At 40.0% G+C, this 18,139-nt stretch overlaps 1 protein-coding gene across 5 annotated transcripts in view; it reads left to right on the forward strand.

Annotated features, from left to right (window-relative positions):
• Window positions 1-18,139, forward strand: part of ARHGAP24 (Rho GTPase activating protein 24) — a 367,683-nt gene that overhangs the window by 344,163 nt on the left and 5,381 nt on the right. For all 5 annotated transcript variants that reach the window (XM_075066121.1, XM_075066122.1, XM_075066123.1 and 2 more), the window contains 4 exons: window positions 5,986-6,118; window positions 9,245-9,318; window positions 13,201-13,322; window positions 15,805-16,873. In XM_075066121.1, the coding sequence (XP_074922222.1) occupies window positions 5,986-6,118; window positions 9,245-9,318; window positions 13,201-13,322; window positions 15,805-16,873 (1,398 nt within the window). The remainder of the gene's footprint in view (window positions 1-5,985; window positions 6,119-9,244; window positions 9,319-13,200; window positions 13,323-15,804; window positions 16,874-18,139) is intronic.

Genomic DNA, 18,139 nt, shown 5'->3' on the forward strand with positions numbered 1-18,139 from the left:
CATTGATTCAAGGCTTTTTTTCCCCCATAATGAAAGTACAAATAAAATAGAGGGTGGAGGTAGTATATTTGTGTTAGGGTGGGTGATGTTAGATTCCAGGTACCTAAAATAAATTTGCAGTGGAAATCACCTTCCGCCTACAGTTCCGTCTTCTTAAAAACTCTTTTCAGCTTTGTTCTGCTTGCTGTTGACTAAGTTGTGTTTTTTGTTTGGTTTGTTTAAAGTGCCAGTGTCCCTTAGCAGAGCTTCTTTTGCCTGAGTTGTGGTACTTTAAGATTTTGCTCAGCAGATGCTAAGCAGCTGGTTTCTGCAAAACACGGAAGGCCTTAGATTTCTGAAAAATCATAGAACTTCCAGTGAGCAAGGTTCCAAACTTTATTCGCTAATCTTTACAAATGAAACTCCAGTGGTGGATTATCTAGTTCCTGTCACTTCCCTGTCCCCTCTAAAACCAGCCCTTTGTAACTGGCTAGTGGGAATAGCATCTAAATAGAGCTTGGCATATAGACATGATTTGGCAATTAACTACTCATTAGGAGACCAGTTTCTAACTCAAATGCTCAGATCAGTAATCAGGCTAATTGGTGTCTAGCTGGAGGAGTGTACGTTTTAATTGTTGGACAACAAAAGAATGTTTAAAGTCTCTTCAGTTGAGTTCCTGAATCAAGTGGATTATGAAACATAATTGCTCCTTAACTTTTACAAATGGGGATTTGATACTTGTTACTGTGAAACTATGATCTTTTAAGAATGTGGGAATTGTGTAATTCACATTTAGATGATAAATGACTTCTCAGATGTCCATGAATGCAGTTTTACAAAAAAAGGATGACTTCTGTTATCACATCAAAGCTTTGAGAAAAATTCATTTTAAAGACGTCACTGCTCAGGGTTTGTAAAATTTGTGACCTTCCAGTCTAACAAATAATAATGATTATTTTACTTGCTTGGATTTTATATATTTTTACGAGCCCTGCAAAATTCCTATAAAAACCGATCAGTCTAATTCAAACTCCAATAGTCTGATGAAGTTATTTTACTTTGCTATTTATGAGAATCTGCCTGTATGCACGCGCCACACACACAACAATCTTTCTTACCTCTTCATATCTCTGAAGGCTCATCTCTCTTTTACTCTCCTTCTTTACATTGTGTTTTTACCTCCTCCCATATATTTCACAGCTCCTTACTATTTGTACTTTTGCACACTGTTATCCTTGTCCATAGAGTGCCTGGACATAATACTAATTTTTCTCTGATGTGACCTTGCTCTGTTATTTTTCCCACTGGAAGTTTGTTAGCAGCTTGTTGACTTTGCTTTCTGAAGTGCTGACTCAAGCTCCATAAAGGCACTGTGTGTTTGTCTGCGAGTGTGAGGGTTATGCATGTGTTTCGGGTGACTTGCGGTGCTTCAATAAATTATTGTTTATGGAGGAGAGGTCTGACAACCACTTCCATAATGTCTGTGATAACACAAAGAAAAATGCTGTCAAAACAGCATCACCATCAGGGATGCTAATGACACAGACTTCGGATAAAAAGAACATTAAATCTATACGGTCTAATTGCAAGAAAGGGATCTGGTGTGTTCGCACAAATAATGCCTTTATATTGAGATGGATGGAAGCAAACTTTTGGCAATGAATATACATGTTAACAGTAAAATAATCAGAATTAACATATGTGTATGCACGTGTGTGCACTTGTGTGTCCACTAATGGGCATACAAGTACGTGTTTTGGGGAAACAGTGATTATTCTGAGAGGCAAAGAAATTAGAAATTCCACAGAACTTGTCCTGTAAAATTGAATTGTGTGCTAGTCAGCCCAACCAGCTAGCTCTCAATATACTGGGGCTATAGGGGATTTATATTGACTGTGATAATGCACTTCTCCCCCGGGTGTGCAGGTGTCAGTGGCTTATGTGAGCCACCGGCTCAGGTGATCAGCTTCCAGTCTTTCCTGTCAAAGCTGTCCTACTTCATATATAAGACTTGAATAGTCACTGATCCAGAGAGATAGAGAGAATTACTCTATAATTTGGTACTTAGGACACCCACTTGGGAGCAGGACGGACACCAGGGTTCCAGTCCTTGCTTCAATAAATATTTAATTATTTATACAAAGTGGAACAACTTCAAGAGGAGACACTGAGACACGCCCACCTATCCCAGAATACTCTATAGCCTGATGGTTAGGGCACTCACCTAGGTTCATGCATTCATAGATTTTTAATGCCAGAAGGGAACATTATGATAACCTGGTTTGACTTCCTGCATAACAGGCCACCACGTTTTACCCCACAACGCTTGTGTGAGGAACAATAACTTGTGAGTGAATTAGAAGATTTTTTTAGCAAGAGTTCTGTTCCCAGCTCAGCTACAGACTTCCTGTGTGATCTTAGGCAAGTCACTTAATCGTGTGCCTCAGTTGCCTCTCTGAAAAATGGGGATAGCCCTTCCCCATTTCATAGGGCTGTTGTAAAGATAAAGTTTATCGGTGATTGTTAGGTGCTTTGATAATAAGGTGATGCGGGCATTATGAGCAACCATATAGCTATATAAAGATAATTAGCTAAATGGAATGCAGATCTCAATGGTGTGGAAACTACAGTGCAAGAAAACTAAGAAGCAGAGGTGAACATTCCTGAAATGTGGGACTGCTTGTAATATTGTGCCACATCTGCACAGTTGTCTTCTGACTCTGAAATCAGCAGAACCACAGTCTTGGACTGGAATACCCCAAACTATGCAGAGTTTAAAATCTGGATCTGAATTTTGCAGTCCAGGCTCATCTCTACTTCTAAAATAAAAGGAAGAAAAAATAGTACTAGATTTCAAGATGTAAATACTTTTCAGATTATACAATACTCTCACTTTAAACCCATTTTTCTACATATTTTTCAGATCTATTAGTATTTTGCCTAAAAAAGTAGAAAGTTTACTGTTGTTGCTGAATATAAGAAAAGAGTTTGTTTTAAACAGTCTCATAAATATATAGTTATTAAACTATATATGGTAACTTGTGAAGTGTTATAGTCATGGATACGCTGAGGATTTCAATATAGCATTCAGGCATTGTTCCAGCACAGCTGAAATGCTTTGCATTTGTACTTTTTCAAAATGTAGGATAATCTTTCTTAGCAATTGCACCATCTAGTGTTGGTACACTCATAATGCCACAGGAATTGGCACATATCATGCTCCTAGAAGCACATTGAGATACGCATTACCTCAGTCTAGAATTAGGCATAAACTACATGGTTCAAATGTAGGTTTCAAAACCCAGTCCAGAAAGTTCCATTCTTAGAGACCTATATCTAGCAGCAATAAGCAAGTATATTGGAGTTTTAATAAAATGAAATGAGATAAAACCAGACGAATGTGTTTAAATAGCCTTGTGTCATTTACCTTGGAATACAAGCCTTATTTTATTGTATTCATTGGCTCACTGATATCAGTGTATTACAAACCTCTCCATGTGGACAACTCTGGGCACGGGTATCATTTTTTTTTCTTTATTCCTCCTGTCTGTCTTTCCAGCTACTGTGCCATCAAGGAAAAGTACTTTGCTTCATATCAAGAACTGTACAAATCTTTTGAAAATACTGCAAGCTTTTTCCACAGTATTGGCAGCGTCAGGAGGTGAAAGCTGTGCAGTGCATTGTTTAACCTTCTCACCTGGTGACCGCCCCACTGCCAGCTCTTGCTAATTCTTTTGTTGTTTGTTTGTAATTTGTCTGTTTGTCTTAGATCTTATTTCATTTTTGGAAGGTTTGTCAGTTTTGGATGCCATATAGGCTCTTTCAGACTGTGTTTCAATTCCCGACCCACATCTGTGAGGTGTCCTTGTTCAATAAAAGGTATTTAGGAGAGATGACAAGATGACAGCTTTTGGTCTTGAGGCTCAGTCCAGTGAGGGGATACTTACGCAATCAGTTCAGGGTGCCTGCTCCCTTTCCCCAGACAACTGACAGCTCCAATAATAGGGCTGTCAGCAGAGCTCTGTTGCCTAATTAGTTTTCCCTGTTCCTCCTTGGCTTGGTGCAATAGGCAAACAGAAATCATCTCCTACCAATTTGCTTCTTGTGTACCTTGCATACAAGCTAGCTTGTAAAACTTTTTTAATTCCCTCACTAAGGGTTATTTCTATTATGAGGCCAACCAGTGACAACTCCTTGAGTATACTATGCATTCATTTTAAAAAAGAGAGGAAAAACTGTACTGCTCTGAGTCTGGAGCTTCAGGGCATGAAGCAGGGGCACCTGAATTGTACTGTGTGTATTGGGTTCGTAAGCAGAGATGTGAGGAGTAGCTGCTGTTCATATCTGATCTGCATTGCACGTAGGCAGAGGTTTAGGAACCGGAATACAAGTCCAAATCAAAAATAGACTCATACAATAGTAGACAAGTAACACAATATTTTGGACCAGTATGGCAGAAACTTGTCAATATCTGTGAGATTCACCGTCGTGGACCGAAATCTCATGTGTAAAGCTATTCTCATGTGTTTCAGACACATCCAAATGCAGAAATGAAAGAAAATAATCTTCCTGGCATTGGATCCAAACAGGAACTAAAACCAATAGTTGGGACAAGTTCAGGAGTTTGAATCTGACCCTACATCAGAAACCCAAAGGAGTGCTGATTCAGAATTTTGGGTAGACTTGGTCAAAATTTTTTCCTGTTGGAACATGTGGTTTTGTTGACATCAACATTTTTCACTTGGAAAATGTTGATTCTGACAGTTCTGATTTTCCAAACAGGTAAACTGAAATTAAAACGTGTTTGGAATCAATGTTGTGATTTAGTCTCCAAAATGCAGTATGAAACAGAAAATCATTTTGGATGTTGACATTTCATTTTGACATTTCCAGTTCAAACATTTTTGGAATTTTTCATTTTGTGAAAAATTTCAGTGTTTCAACTTCTGTTTCTAATTCTGAATGGAAATTAATTTTGAAATGTCTCCTCTGTCTCTTGGTGTGTGTTGTACACCAGCTTAGACCTGCTTAAACTCCAGTAGTCACAGTGGGCTAACTTCTGAGGTGATGCATAAGGGGGTTGTAACTAAGTAAGTGTGCCTTTAAGTCTAAATGAAGCTAAGTTTGTATAAGAGGGATTTTAGAATGTGTGTTACACTAACTCTTAGACTCACTTCTGAATTGAGCCCTGGGAAGCTATTCTTGACAATCTGCTGAGTCACTCTGTGATCTCGATTCACTTTCGCTCTCTGCCTCAGTTTATCTGTCAGAAAATGGACATAATACCAGTTCACAGGGGTGGGGAAGGCTGAAATCATTAGTGTATGCAAAACACGTCAAGATCCTCTGTTGAAAGGTGCTATTAAAATGCACACTACTAATTATTCAGGGGGACTACTGGGAAAGTGATGCACACCTGGGGATTTAACTACAATTGAGATAAGAAGGAGCTTTCATTAAACATGTGGAATAAATTGGTTTGGCAGAACAAGTTGATATAAAATTGATACCATGCAGGCCCAGATATTGTGGAACTAAGCCATCTTAGAGGCAGGTGTTAAGCATCTGAGCCAAATTGTTGATTGTTATGAGAATATAATCCCTTGTATTGAAATATTTTGCCTAATTTATGGTCAAGTACAAATTAAATCTGTCAGTTGGCTAGGTGGTATTTTGCATTCCTCATGTGGGATGTTTGTAACCTGCATGAAAGGCATGATCTTGCCAGCACCCATGTTGTGAATATTGCAATGTTTATTTTGTGGGATAAATAATTGTTTAATAATAATAAATCATCATCAGAATTATGAGAGACTTTCTAACAGGTATTTTTACAAATCCTCTGCAGTACAAAGAAGCTAAAACCAGCTACTGGCGCTATAAGTAAGGCTAACAAACTGATGATTCAGTATTGAAAAAGTTCAGCAGTAGACTAGAGACCATCAGCTGTGTGTAGCATTTCCCAAATCCCCAGCAGTAATCGTTTTCTTTCTGTCCCCACAGCAGTACAGATGTGCACACAGTGGCATCGCTTCTCAAACTGTATCTAAGAGAACTCCCAGAACCGGTTATCCCCTATGCAAAATATGAGGATTTTCTTTCCTGCGCCAAATTGCTCAGCAAGGAAGAGGAAACGGTGAGTGTTGTGCTTTGATTGTGATTTGTGTAGATAGTGGTGTTTTGTAATCTACTTTGGTTTTGGCGCAGGGGCAGGTTCTCTAGTTTTTGCATCAGCTTTCACTCTTTGCTAGATGCACATCTTTGAACCATATCAGGATGTCTGTCTAATGATGCAGAGGTGTAGGACTGGAAGGGACCCTGAGAGGTCATCTAGTCCCCTGCACTAAAGGAAGGACTACATAATAACTAGACAATTCCTGACAGTTGTTTGTCTAACCTGTTCTTAAAAACCTCCATTGACAGAGATTCCACAACCTCCCTAGGCAATATGTTCCAGTGTTTAACTATCCTGACAATTAGGTATTTTTTTCTGATGTCCAACCTAAACCGCCCTAGCTACAATTTAAGCCCATTGCTTCTTGGCCTATCCCTGGAGGTTAACAAGAACTGTTTTTCACCATCCTCCTTGTAACAACTTTTTATGTACTTGAAGACTCTCTCCTCTCCCCCCCCCTCCCCCATCTTCTCTTCTCCCGAGTAAACAAATCTTTTTTTTCCCCCCTCAATCTTTCCTTATTGGTCATGTTTTCTAGACCTCTAATCATTTTTATTGCTCTCCTCTGGACTTTCTCCAGTTTTTCCACATCTTTCCTGGAATGTGGTGCCCAGACCTAGACACATTCTCCAGTTGAGGCCTAATCAGCACACAGTAGAGTGGAAGAATTACTTCTCTTGTCTTGCTTACAACACTCCTGTTAGTGCATCCCAGAATGATGTTTGCTTTTTTTTTTTTTTTTTTTTTTTTTGCAACAGTATCAGCATTGTTGACTCATATTTAGTTTGTAATCCACTATAACTCCCCAAATCCCTTTTTGCAGTACTCGTTCTTGGGCAGTAATTTCTCATTTTGTATGTGTGCAGTTGATTATTCCTTCCTAAGTGGAGTTCTTTGCATTTGTCCTTCTTGAATTTTCAACTTGTTTACTTCACACCACTTCTCCAGTTTGTCCAGATCATTTTGAATTTTAATTCTATCCTTCAAAGCACTTTCAACTCATTTCAGCTTGGTTGTGCAAACTTTCTGCAAACTTTATAAGTGTACTCTCTATGCTGTTATCCAAATCATTGATGATGATCTTGAACGGAACCGAACCCAGGACCAATCTTTGTGGGACTCCACTTGATATGCCTTTCCAGTTCAACTATGAACCACTGTTAACTACTCTCTGTGAATGGCTTTCTTTGTAGGTTCTCTTTAAATGAAAACTTGGTTCATATAGCAGTCTAAATAGGCATATGAGAATAACAGAAACACTTCTCTACCTATATAAACTGCATACCATTGAATTACGGTTGGAAATGATGTGCATTGGGTTAGAAGAGTTCCATCTTGTATGAAAGAGACTTCTTTTGGGTCGTCTAGGCTATCATCCTCCATTATAGCAGGACTGCTCTTATTAGTCCTACCCAATTCTTGTTTAAGTCAACAGAAAACTATTGACCTAAGTAGGAATTAACTGGGGATAAAATTGTCATAAATCAGAGTCAAAGGGATTTAGGCTCTGAAAATTTTACAATGGGCCCATTGTCATTAAAGCATCACTCAGAGATATTTGGCAAGTTGGTCTTGATTAACTCTGACATCAGTTACTCTAGCATTTATCTTGGAAACATGCCCTGTTGTCTAATGCTTCTTAAAGATATAGAGACAGATTTCCAACTCTGTTCTACTGGTGTGAAACTTGTGTAACAGAATGAAGGATATGACCTATTACGTTTTCCCTACAGTAATTCAAGGCCAATACATCTTGATCTGTTGAAACCTCCTTTTTACACCCCTCTATGTACTTGTTGGCAGCTAGTATATGCTGCTATCTCTTAGTCTTTTTCTTCAGAGTGATCATTAATAGTTTTGTTCTATTAATTTCAGCCCATTCCTCTAATTTTCCAAAACCATACTACATTTTTAATCCTTCCTACAAAGTAGTTTACATCCTCCCTGTTCTGAGTCACCAGCCAGAACTGATTCTTTCCATCTCCTATCCACTAAATTAATAAGGATCAATTGAGGGGTTGGGAGTTAGATGTGTAGGGGAGCGTTTTGTATTAGGTCTAGAAGGGTTTGGGGGGAGCTGTGTGTTCTGCTGGCTGTTCCGTGTTAGTTTTTGTGTAATTTATGGCAGGGGCTCCTAGAGGTTGGCATAAGCACTGCTGTTTATTTTGGTATAGTGTCCATTTTATAATAGCTATGTTTGTATAGTTTCTCTGAGAACATCACATGAAACATTTTATTAAATGTATTTGAAAACAAGACTTCAGTGACTGTGTGAACATAGACCCAGTTCTTGCCATGTGATATCTATATGGAGTTACTCACCAGTCACTTACCCCAGTTCAGTTGCGCTTTAGGTCTGACACCAAAGACTATACTTATAACCAATCCTATAGTAAACTATATGATGATTTATTAAATAGGAAAATGAAAATACAGAGTTATTTGTGAGATTAAAGCAAGCAATGTGAGTGCTAGAAACAATAAGCCATTTTTAATCCTGTTGTAATGCTGATTTAGCAATCTGATTGTTTGACTCGTTTTTCAGTCCTCTGTGTTGGACTCTCCTACAGCATGAGTTACAAATGATGTCACTGTTCATCTAGATAGCTGTTTGTCTTATTTCCTTTTCTAGCATTTGCCCGGCAAACATTTGCAGTATCATGATCTTCCCATCCTGAGTTGCACTTGTTTTGCTGACCCACTGAAATCAAACACCCTACAGTGGCTGGCAAAGCACCAAAGGCTGAATTAAAACAGCATCCAAACGCACTGGTGGCAGGAGCTTAGCCAGAGGCTATTTACAGTGGGCACAGAAACCAAGCTCACGTCGTTCAGCTCTTCTAAATCCTAACGAGAGGACAGACTGAAAGAATCTTCTGCTTGTCTAATGCTAGTGCAGACCTTGTGAGACAGCCAAAATGTTGCTTTGTCCAAATGAAATGGATACTACAGGCTAGTGATCATGGTTTATCTGGATATTGTTAAGAAAATAGTTGTCTTACTCCATTTCCATAAGTATCTTCTATTTCTTTCATACCAAAATCTCAACAGTGTTGTTGTTATTGATTTGTTTGTTTGTTTACCCAGGGGGTGAAGGAATTAGTGAAACAAGTGAAGAGTCTGCCACTTGTCAATTACAATCTACTGAAATATATCTGTAGGTAAGTGCTCCTGAAAGATTATCAAACATATATTTATTTCAGTGCCCTAGTAGACATTGCTGTCTGTCTGGATGAATATATCTCAGGAGAAGTTTAACAAAGAGAGTCAGAGTACTGGTACATTTAACCTAACGCAATCACAAGTTTGTTTATTGTATTACTAATTACTAACTTACTAATTAAAGTTGTACAGTTGTGAGTGGGATTAATGAACAGTCCAGAGCCAGCATGAAAGGGAAGGAAATGTAGCTGGATAAAGGAATATTTATTACCACCTATTTACTTCTGTAAGGAGAAGCAAGATTATATTTGCAGATCACTTACCTGGAGAGCAGCTCCTGTTGGCCTTGATGATTCAGACAGCTTATGGGAGTCCTGGGTTAAAAACAGCAGAAGCGTAAGGGCTTCTGGGAGAGGTGGTGTGTGTGCATGGGGACGTGAGATAAAACACAGCCTTATAACAGGTAATGTTTTGATGTAGTTTGCTGCATGCTAATATCTGTGAAGCTCCCAATGGTGATGCAAGATTGTGAGTACTAACCTCAAGGCAGACACTTAAACATGAGGGCACAAACCCCAAATTGGTTGTAAATTCCTAACTTAGATTTCACCAACCAAGTGCAAACTCTTCAGGCACTTCAACAGCCTTAACACGGAGTCACAGACAGTCCTTTTGGGTATTCAGGTTTCTCTTGCCACCCAGGTGAACATATCTCTTGGATAGATGGTCCATAACACCAAGAATCACAGCAATATTCAGATTACTCCTAATTCCAAAAGACCAGTCACTTACCCCAGGTCAGTTGTGCTTTAGGTCTCACACCAAAGTCTATACACCTTTACCCCGATATAACACAACCCGATATAACATGAATTCAGATATAACATGGTAAAGTAGTGCTCCGGGGGGGGGCGGGGCTGCGCACTCCAGCAGATCAAAGCAAGTTCGATATAACGTGGTTTCACCTATAACGCAGTAAGATTTTTTTGGCTCCCGAGGACAGCGTTCTATCTGGGTAGAGGTGTACTTATAACCAATCCTATAGTTAATTATATGATGATTTATTAAATAGGAAAAGGAAAATAGAGTTATTTCCAAGGTTAAAGCAAGCAAATATAGACATATGAATGAGTTACTGTCTTAGTTCAAAAGGTAATATAGGCTTCTATAATCAGCAAGCTCTAATTTGTCTTTTAGGGCTAACCTAGGCTAAACTACTGGGGATCTCTTCGTTATGCACAGAAACAACTTGGTTCCTCTCCCCCAGAGTCCAGGCAGCATAGAGATCCTTAGTTCCTTTGGTTTGGGGTCTTTATCCTCCTTCTGCTCTGAGCTGCAAACTCAGCTGATGGGAAGAGCCCCCTTGCATGACACATCTTCACAGGGGGGTGAGCAGAGCAGAACAATAAGGGTCTTTAGTTCTTTTACTGATGGTTTCTCAATCCAGATGTGGGAGTTTCCAGTTGTAAGATCCAACCCTAACCCATCTGGTAATGCTGTGTCTCCTCTTTTGAGAGATGCATAACAATTTCTGTAGAAGAGCAGCTCTTCATACTAATCAATGTCCCTCTCCTGTATCGCGATTTATACAGTCACAGAGGCTCATAATACACCCACTGAAATATTATATTACAATATGGAACACCGATATTACAAGTAAGATTAATGCATGCAGTAACTCACAAGCATTCAATAGAGTCTTAACATTTCTAATACCTATTTTATCAATATTAACCCACAAGTGAGACACATACATTCCGGCTAGCTATCTGCTAGTGTCCAGTTCAGACAGGGGGACCTTTGTGTGAGCTGGCACCTGAGCTGCCAGCATTGCAGTATCTATGGATTTTGATAAGACACTGAACGTTATATCAAGAATGTATTTATCAGTTAAGATATATGAAGAGCTTTAAAACATTATCAGAAAATATCGGGATTGCATGGGGAGGATAAGAGAGAAATAACTTCCCATTTTCAATTCACTTGGGGTAGCAGCCAGTATGCTGTGGAGAATGGGAGGCCTAACACTAGAGCAAGTTTTCTGAATGTTTTCCCCCACAATCGTTCTAGAAATGACAACCTCCAAAATAGCCTGGACTTGGGGCTAAAAAGTAACAAGACAGTGCTGCCCTGGTTAAAGGGCCTGTATGCCTTGTTACAGTAAGATATGCCAAAGCTTCCTTCCCTGGAAAACTTACAAGATAGACTGGATAGGAGCTCAGCTGGGCTAGCTCTAAGGAGCATTATGCTCTAGAAAACTTGGGTATGTTAGAAAATAAACCCAGGGACCTCTTTCAATCAACTGGCAGAGGGTACAGGAATACATAAAGCCTGGAGGGAATCCCCTGGGCCTGGTATCTGTGTACTAGTCTGCCAAAGAATGACATGTATGGACTCTAATGAAAGCCTGTCTCACACTGGCATAATCATTGTGAGATGTGTGTGTGTGCATAACATGTCAGAAAAGGTGTGTGTGGATAGATAGGAAAATGTGCTTGTAGTTAAAGGCAGGTCACACACTGGTAGCATGCCTTGAGACAGTTCTCTAGACACGAGGTGAGAGACACTGCTATCCCAAGCTAATCTTTGTATAGTGTATGTCTTACAACAGCAGTCTGTTAGCATATTAAGTCATATGTTAATGAAGAGCTTGCAGGGACTTCAAAAGAAAATTAACAGGAAGAGGTAAACAGCTGGAGATGAAGGGAGACACACTCCTTTCAGTCAAGATCAAAGGTCTGGTCTGGTATATCTTAGGTGAAAAAAGACCCCATGGCATCCTTCACCGAGGAAATAAACTCACAGAGGGTATGCTTCATGAAAAAAGGATCCCAGCCAGACTTGGCTGAAAATACTGGGAAGAACTTTGGATGAGATAAAACTTTATTTAGATAGGAGGAAATCTTGTTCGTTAAGTTAAGGCCATAGAAAGCATGTTATGATTTTCTTTTATATATAATGCATTTTTCCAATATTTTGCTTACCATCATAGGAATATCTGTTCTTTGTTAAATAAACTTATACTTGCTTTCTCTGTAAACATACCTGAGTGCTGTGTGTTAAGTGGAGCTGTGTTTTAAGGAGAACTAGTAAGCTTGCATGTACTGTTCCTTTGGAAACAGTGGGCCTGGTGATTCAGTGAGTATGCAGTGGAGCAGGGGCTAGATGCTGCCGGTGGATGCTTGGAGGAGTCAGGGGTTAGTGTATGCTATCGCTAACCTGTAAAGAGGGAGTGATGTCTGGAGGGGAGTGCTTGTGTTGCCAGTAGCCAGGGGTGTCAAGGAGCTTATCCCAAGCAGGCAGAAACAAGGCTCTCTCACAGATGTTAAGCTTAGAAGGGACCATTGTGATCATCTAGTCTGACCTCCTCCACATTGCAGTCCACAGAACCTCACCCACTCCTGAAATAGACTCCTAACCTGTGGCTGAGTTACTGAAGTCCTCAAATAATGGTTTAAAGACTTCAAGTTGCACAGAATTCACTGTTAAAACCTGCAAGTGACCCATGCCCCATGCTGAAGGGGAAGGCAAAAACCACTCAGGGTCTCAGTCAATCTGTCCTGTGGGGAAAATTCCTCCCTGACCCCAAATATAGTCATCAGCTAGACCCTGAGCATGTGGGCAAGACCCACTGGGCAGATACTTGAGAGAGAATTCTCTGTAGTAACTCAGAGCCTTCCCGTCTGACGTGCCTCCCCCTCTGACATGCCTCAGAACCCAACTACTACCCTGTTTTTCCAAGCCTACAATAGTGCTTCAGAGTGTTGACCTTTAAACAAAAACAGCTAGGAAATTCCATACAAGTACAGTAAGAGATCATCATCCACCTTTGCCTTTTGTGATATTGATGCTCATTCCCCCCCCCCGCCTTTATTTCACAGATTCCTGGATGAAGTCCAGTCCTATGCGGGTGTAAACAAAATGAGTGTGCAAAACCTGGCTACTGTATTTGGTCCCAACATCCTGCGCCCAAAAGTGGAAGATCCTCTCACCATTATGGAGGGTGAGTTAAAGGAAAATTGTAAACAACTTTAAAACAGGAAGAAAGAACTTCTGTAGATTCATTAGCAGTACATTTTTTGTGGTCTGATGTCACAAAATTACTTTTGCCTGTTTGTGTGTAGACACAATTTTTCTTCCACTACAGCAACTTAAAGTAACTGCTATGCCAAACAGGCTGCTGCATTTTACTGATAGCATTTTACTATGAACATGACAAAAATGTCAGCATGAGCAAAGTCTTGAATCTCCTCAAAGGACTTTTGCCTTTTTTTTTTATGGTGGAACTGCTTATTTTTTCTAACTGGAAATTGCACATTTGTTTCCCAGAAACCAGCAGGAAAATACAAAGGCCCGCAGAAAATGCCTCTCCAAAAGGCAAGAATGGAATTTTTCTTTGGGTTTTTGTTTTGTTTTATGTTTTTCTGCTGTCTCTGAGAATTTCCGCCCACAGACTTATAGTTTAGTATGACGTCACCTTCTTCAGCCCTTTATCCTCTAATACAATGGCAAAATTGTTTACAGCAATCCTCATCTAATGCTACCAATTCACAGGGCAAAGAGGGGTCCGGATGTTAAGAACCCAGTGTTGGGGCTAAAGAGAGATCTCAACACCCTTTTTAAAAAAACAAACAAACACCCTCCTTTAAAGACTCACCTTCATTTCAATTGCTGTCTATTTTTTTCAGTTTCTACTTTCACTTTGTATCTAATCTTTTGACTACTCAAAAATTACTATAAATGAATTATACTTGTATGGAGATATAAAATATGCATGAATAAAAAAGAGGTTTGTGAAAGGAAGCTGACTTTCCCCCACCATTTCTTATGGTAGAATCTAAGCTGTTACAAAGCAATGCAGATTTTCGGTATTCCAAAGCAAACGAACAAAAAATGTTTACAAGTCCCCGTGGCAAACTGAATTTTTAGTGGATGTATTTGAAAGGGAAAAAAGCTCAAATATTCAAATACAGCCTGTATAAAATTATATGGGCCAGTGAGAAATTATTGATTAAAAGAGCACAGCATGTCACCGAAACATGCCTAGGGACTTTAAAAAACCAACCTGACCTCATTACTGGAAGACTCTTAATACTTCCTAATAGTATCAGAGGGGTAGCCGTGTTAGTCTGAATCTGTAAAAGCAGCAGAGAATCTTGTGGCACCTTATAGACTAACAGACGTTTTGGAGCGTGAGCTTTCGTGGGTGAATACCCACTTCGTCAGACGCAAGTGCGTCTGATGAAGTGGGTATTCACCCACGAAAGCTCACGCTCCAGAACGTCTGTTAGTCTATAAGGTGCCACAGGATTCTCTGCTGCTTTTACTCCCTAATAATAGGGTTCTGTAAAATATATATATATATTGCAGTGATGCATCATTATGTACCCAAGTCTAGTTCCAAATCTGTATATTAAAGTGAAGTTGTGTGGTGTGTGCAGTATAGGTTTCTAGAGAAGGAACATTTATAATAATGTGTGATTTAAGGTTGTGATTTATATGTTACCAGCAGCAGATTCCACATAGTGTGACAGCATGGCACAAGTTGTGTGGTGTGTGCAGTATAGGTTTCTAGAGAAGGAACATTTATAATAATGTGTGATTTAAGGTTGTGATTTATATGTTACCAGCAGCAGATTCCACATAGTGTGACAGCATGGCACATTGTACTGGCCAGTCACAATCTCATCTCTGAGTGGTTAAAGGTTTTTTATATTAAATATCTCACACAGCTCTGATAGGCTAAAAAATAAATGGGCCAGAAACCCTTTCCTTCTTCAACCCCTTGTATTAGACTGGCTAGTGCCTTCCCAGCCTTGGAGTAAGTTTTTAAAGAGGTTTGGTATATTGAGCTTAAACTCACATATTACAATTACATCATCCATCTTATTATTATTCTTAACCTCTCTGTATAGTCCCAATGGTTTTCAATTGCAGATATTGTCTTGGGATATTTGTTTTAGTTCCCCATGATAATATCTCCTTTAAAGCATTCTTGGCTGCTGCATGCCCTAATATTGAAATAAGAGATGAAGGGAGCTCTTTTCCTCCCCTGCACTGGCTACCTACGTCAGCTGGCTCTTCGCAGCAGGAGAGCATCTGCTAACAGGAATGAGCGAAGTCTTGACTCTGCCCCCAAGATGTTGGCCAGTGCACCAATGCCAGCACAGAGTGGGTAGGAAGGTGCACCAGCAGAGACACAGGCATATTTTTGTTTCTTCCTTGAAAAGGGGACAATACAGAACCGATTGTGCTGTGGTGATTTGGAACCAGAAAGGGGTGATAGTTTGAGGTGGCATGAAGGTTGTAATAGCAAATATTAAATGCTTAGGTAAACTACATATCTATTAGATAAATGCATAAAATAAGTGTATATTAACTAGTTGCATCTTCATGAAATCTTTAAAAATCTGTTTTAAAAGAATGTTTGTTCACTTCTCAAATGAAACTGCTGCATTATTGATGGTTCATTTGCCATCCTCCAGGTACTGCAGTAGTCCAGCAGCTGATGTCAGTGATGATAAGTGAACATGAACAGCTGTTTCCCAAGGACACAGACTTTCAGACAGGGGAGGAGGTATGCAATAACAACAATGAGATCCAGAAGAAAATGATCACTGGTCAGCTCCAGAATAAAGAGACCAATAACAACAAGGAGACAGCGGTGAGAAGCTGTTCTTGGGACACACCTGAGCCTCTCCAGAGGGGAAGCATGGACAATGGGTCTCCCACAGTGCTGCCAGGGAGCAAGTCAAACAGTCCAAGGAACAGCATTCACAAACCTGATATCACAAGAAGCCCACCTCTCATGGTGAAAAAAAACCCAGCCTTTAATAAAGGCAGTGGCATAGTCACTAATGGGTCCTTCAGCAGCTCTGTGGAGGGCCATGAGAAAAGCCAGACCTTACCAAATGGTACCCTGCAGGCCAGGAGAACAACATCCCTGAAAGGTCCAGTTACTAAAATGGGCACACACAGCATGCAGAATGGAGGCGTGCGAATGGGCATTTCAAGCACAGATGCACACAGCAACTCCCTGAACAGCCGAAACCTGAGCTGGATGCCCAATGGGTACGTCACATTGAGGGACAGTAAACAAAAGGAATTGGTGAGTGATTCGGGCCAGCATAACAGACTCTCCACCTATGACAATGTCCACCAGCAGTTCTCCATGGTGAATTCGGATGATAAACAGAGTGTAGATAGTGCCACCTGGTCCACATCCTCTTGTGAAATATCCCTGCCCGAACACTCCAACTCCTGTCGATCGTCTACAACCACCTGCCCTGAGCAAGACTTTTATGGGGGTCGTTTTGAAGACTCAGTGCTAGATGGGCCACCACATGAAGACCTCTCCAACCAAGGAGACTATGAGAGTAAAACTGACCGAAGAAGCATGGGAGGACGCAGCAGCCGGGCCACCAGCAGCAGCGATAACAGTGAAACGTTTGTCTCAAACAACACGAGCAACCACAGTGCTCTGCACAGCCTAGTGTCCAGCTTAAAGCAGGAGATGGCAAAACAGAAGGTGGAGTATGAAACAAGGATAAAGAGGTAAGATGGTGAATCTCTGCCATTTGTGCTAATAAGAGAATTACTATGCCTCTCATTTTTATTATGCTCCCATACCCCAGTGAATCTGAACATAGGAATTGGTAGTAGAGATGGAGAAAACGCTTGGATATAATAAGAGCCTACCTTAACCTTTTCCCCCTAATTCAAACCAAACCTGGTCTGACATTGGAAAAAAATCATAACTTTTTCTTTCCATGATATTTTGTATTTGCATATTTGTGTGTGCCTCATGTTCCCAGCCAAGATCAGACACAGAAGGATTGGTGTAGCATGAGAATCACTGTTCTCAAATTGAGAATCTAAACATAGTAAGCATGAGAAATCTCACTAACGAGTTGTTTCCGTAAGATCCCCAGCCTAAATTTGCTGATCCAAGAGGAGTGGAGAGCTCACAAAAAGGTTTGGAAAAAACTTTCAGATGTTAGGGTGCCCATCCAAATCAAACTTCTAACCCTTTTGAGGATTGCGTGGAAGTAGCTAACATACTGGAGCAGAACAGTGGCATGTCTAATACAATATCCTGAATTCAGCAGTGGCTTGCACTAAATGCTTCAGAGGAAGTGAAAAATCTCTCCAATGAACAAGGCCAATTGTGCCAAACTGAACTATTGGGGAGAATTTCATTCTGATCCCAGTTTATGCCCTATGATTGGAGGACTTGTGGCACTTATGTTTTAATTTGACTAGAGTAGCTGCAGATGCCATCTGTATTCATATTAAGTGTTCAGTCTTTTTCAATCTTACTAAACTATTTAATTTAATAACATCTTGCAGCAATGCATTCCATGGGTTAATTCTATTTGCATAAAATAATTTCCTTTTATTCATGTAACATTTAAATGTGTTGCCATTGAATGACAGATGCAAACATGCCTCTTTTTAAGTGGTTGTGACTTAGTAACAATAGTTGTGGCGTTTCTAACACAGTTATACTAACTGGAAGTGAAAAGCTGCAAACAAATCAGAAAACCATTTTTTTCCTCATTTTCTCATGAGTATAATAGGATTTGGGTAATTGTACAATTTAAAAAATGTGGCTGTCTTACAAGATTACTTTGTCACCTTCCTTAGCTTTAAAAATTCCAATTATTCACGATCCAAATGGGTACAAATATCCTGTTGGAAATATTTAAACAACACATAGCACACTTTTCCTGGACACGGGCTCAGTATAGAGTTAAGCTGAGTCTTGCTACCCTACATGTCAAGACCAACATGGATACCAAGCAAAAGCAGCAGACTGGC

The sequence above is a fragment of the Chelonoidis abingdonii genome, chromosome 5 (genome assembly GCF_003597395.2).
Source record: "Chelonoidis abingdonii isolate Lonesome George chromosome 5, CheloAbing_2.0, whole genome shotgun sequence".
Classification (NCBI taxonomy): domain Eukaryota; kingdom Metazoa; phylum Chordata; order Testudines; family Testudinidae; genus Chelonoidis; species Chelonoidis abingdonii.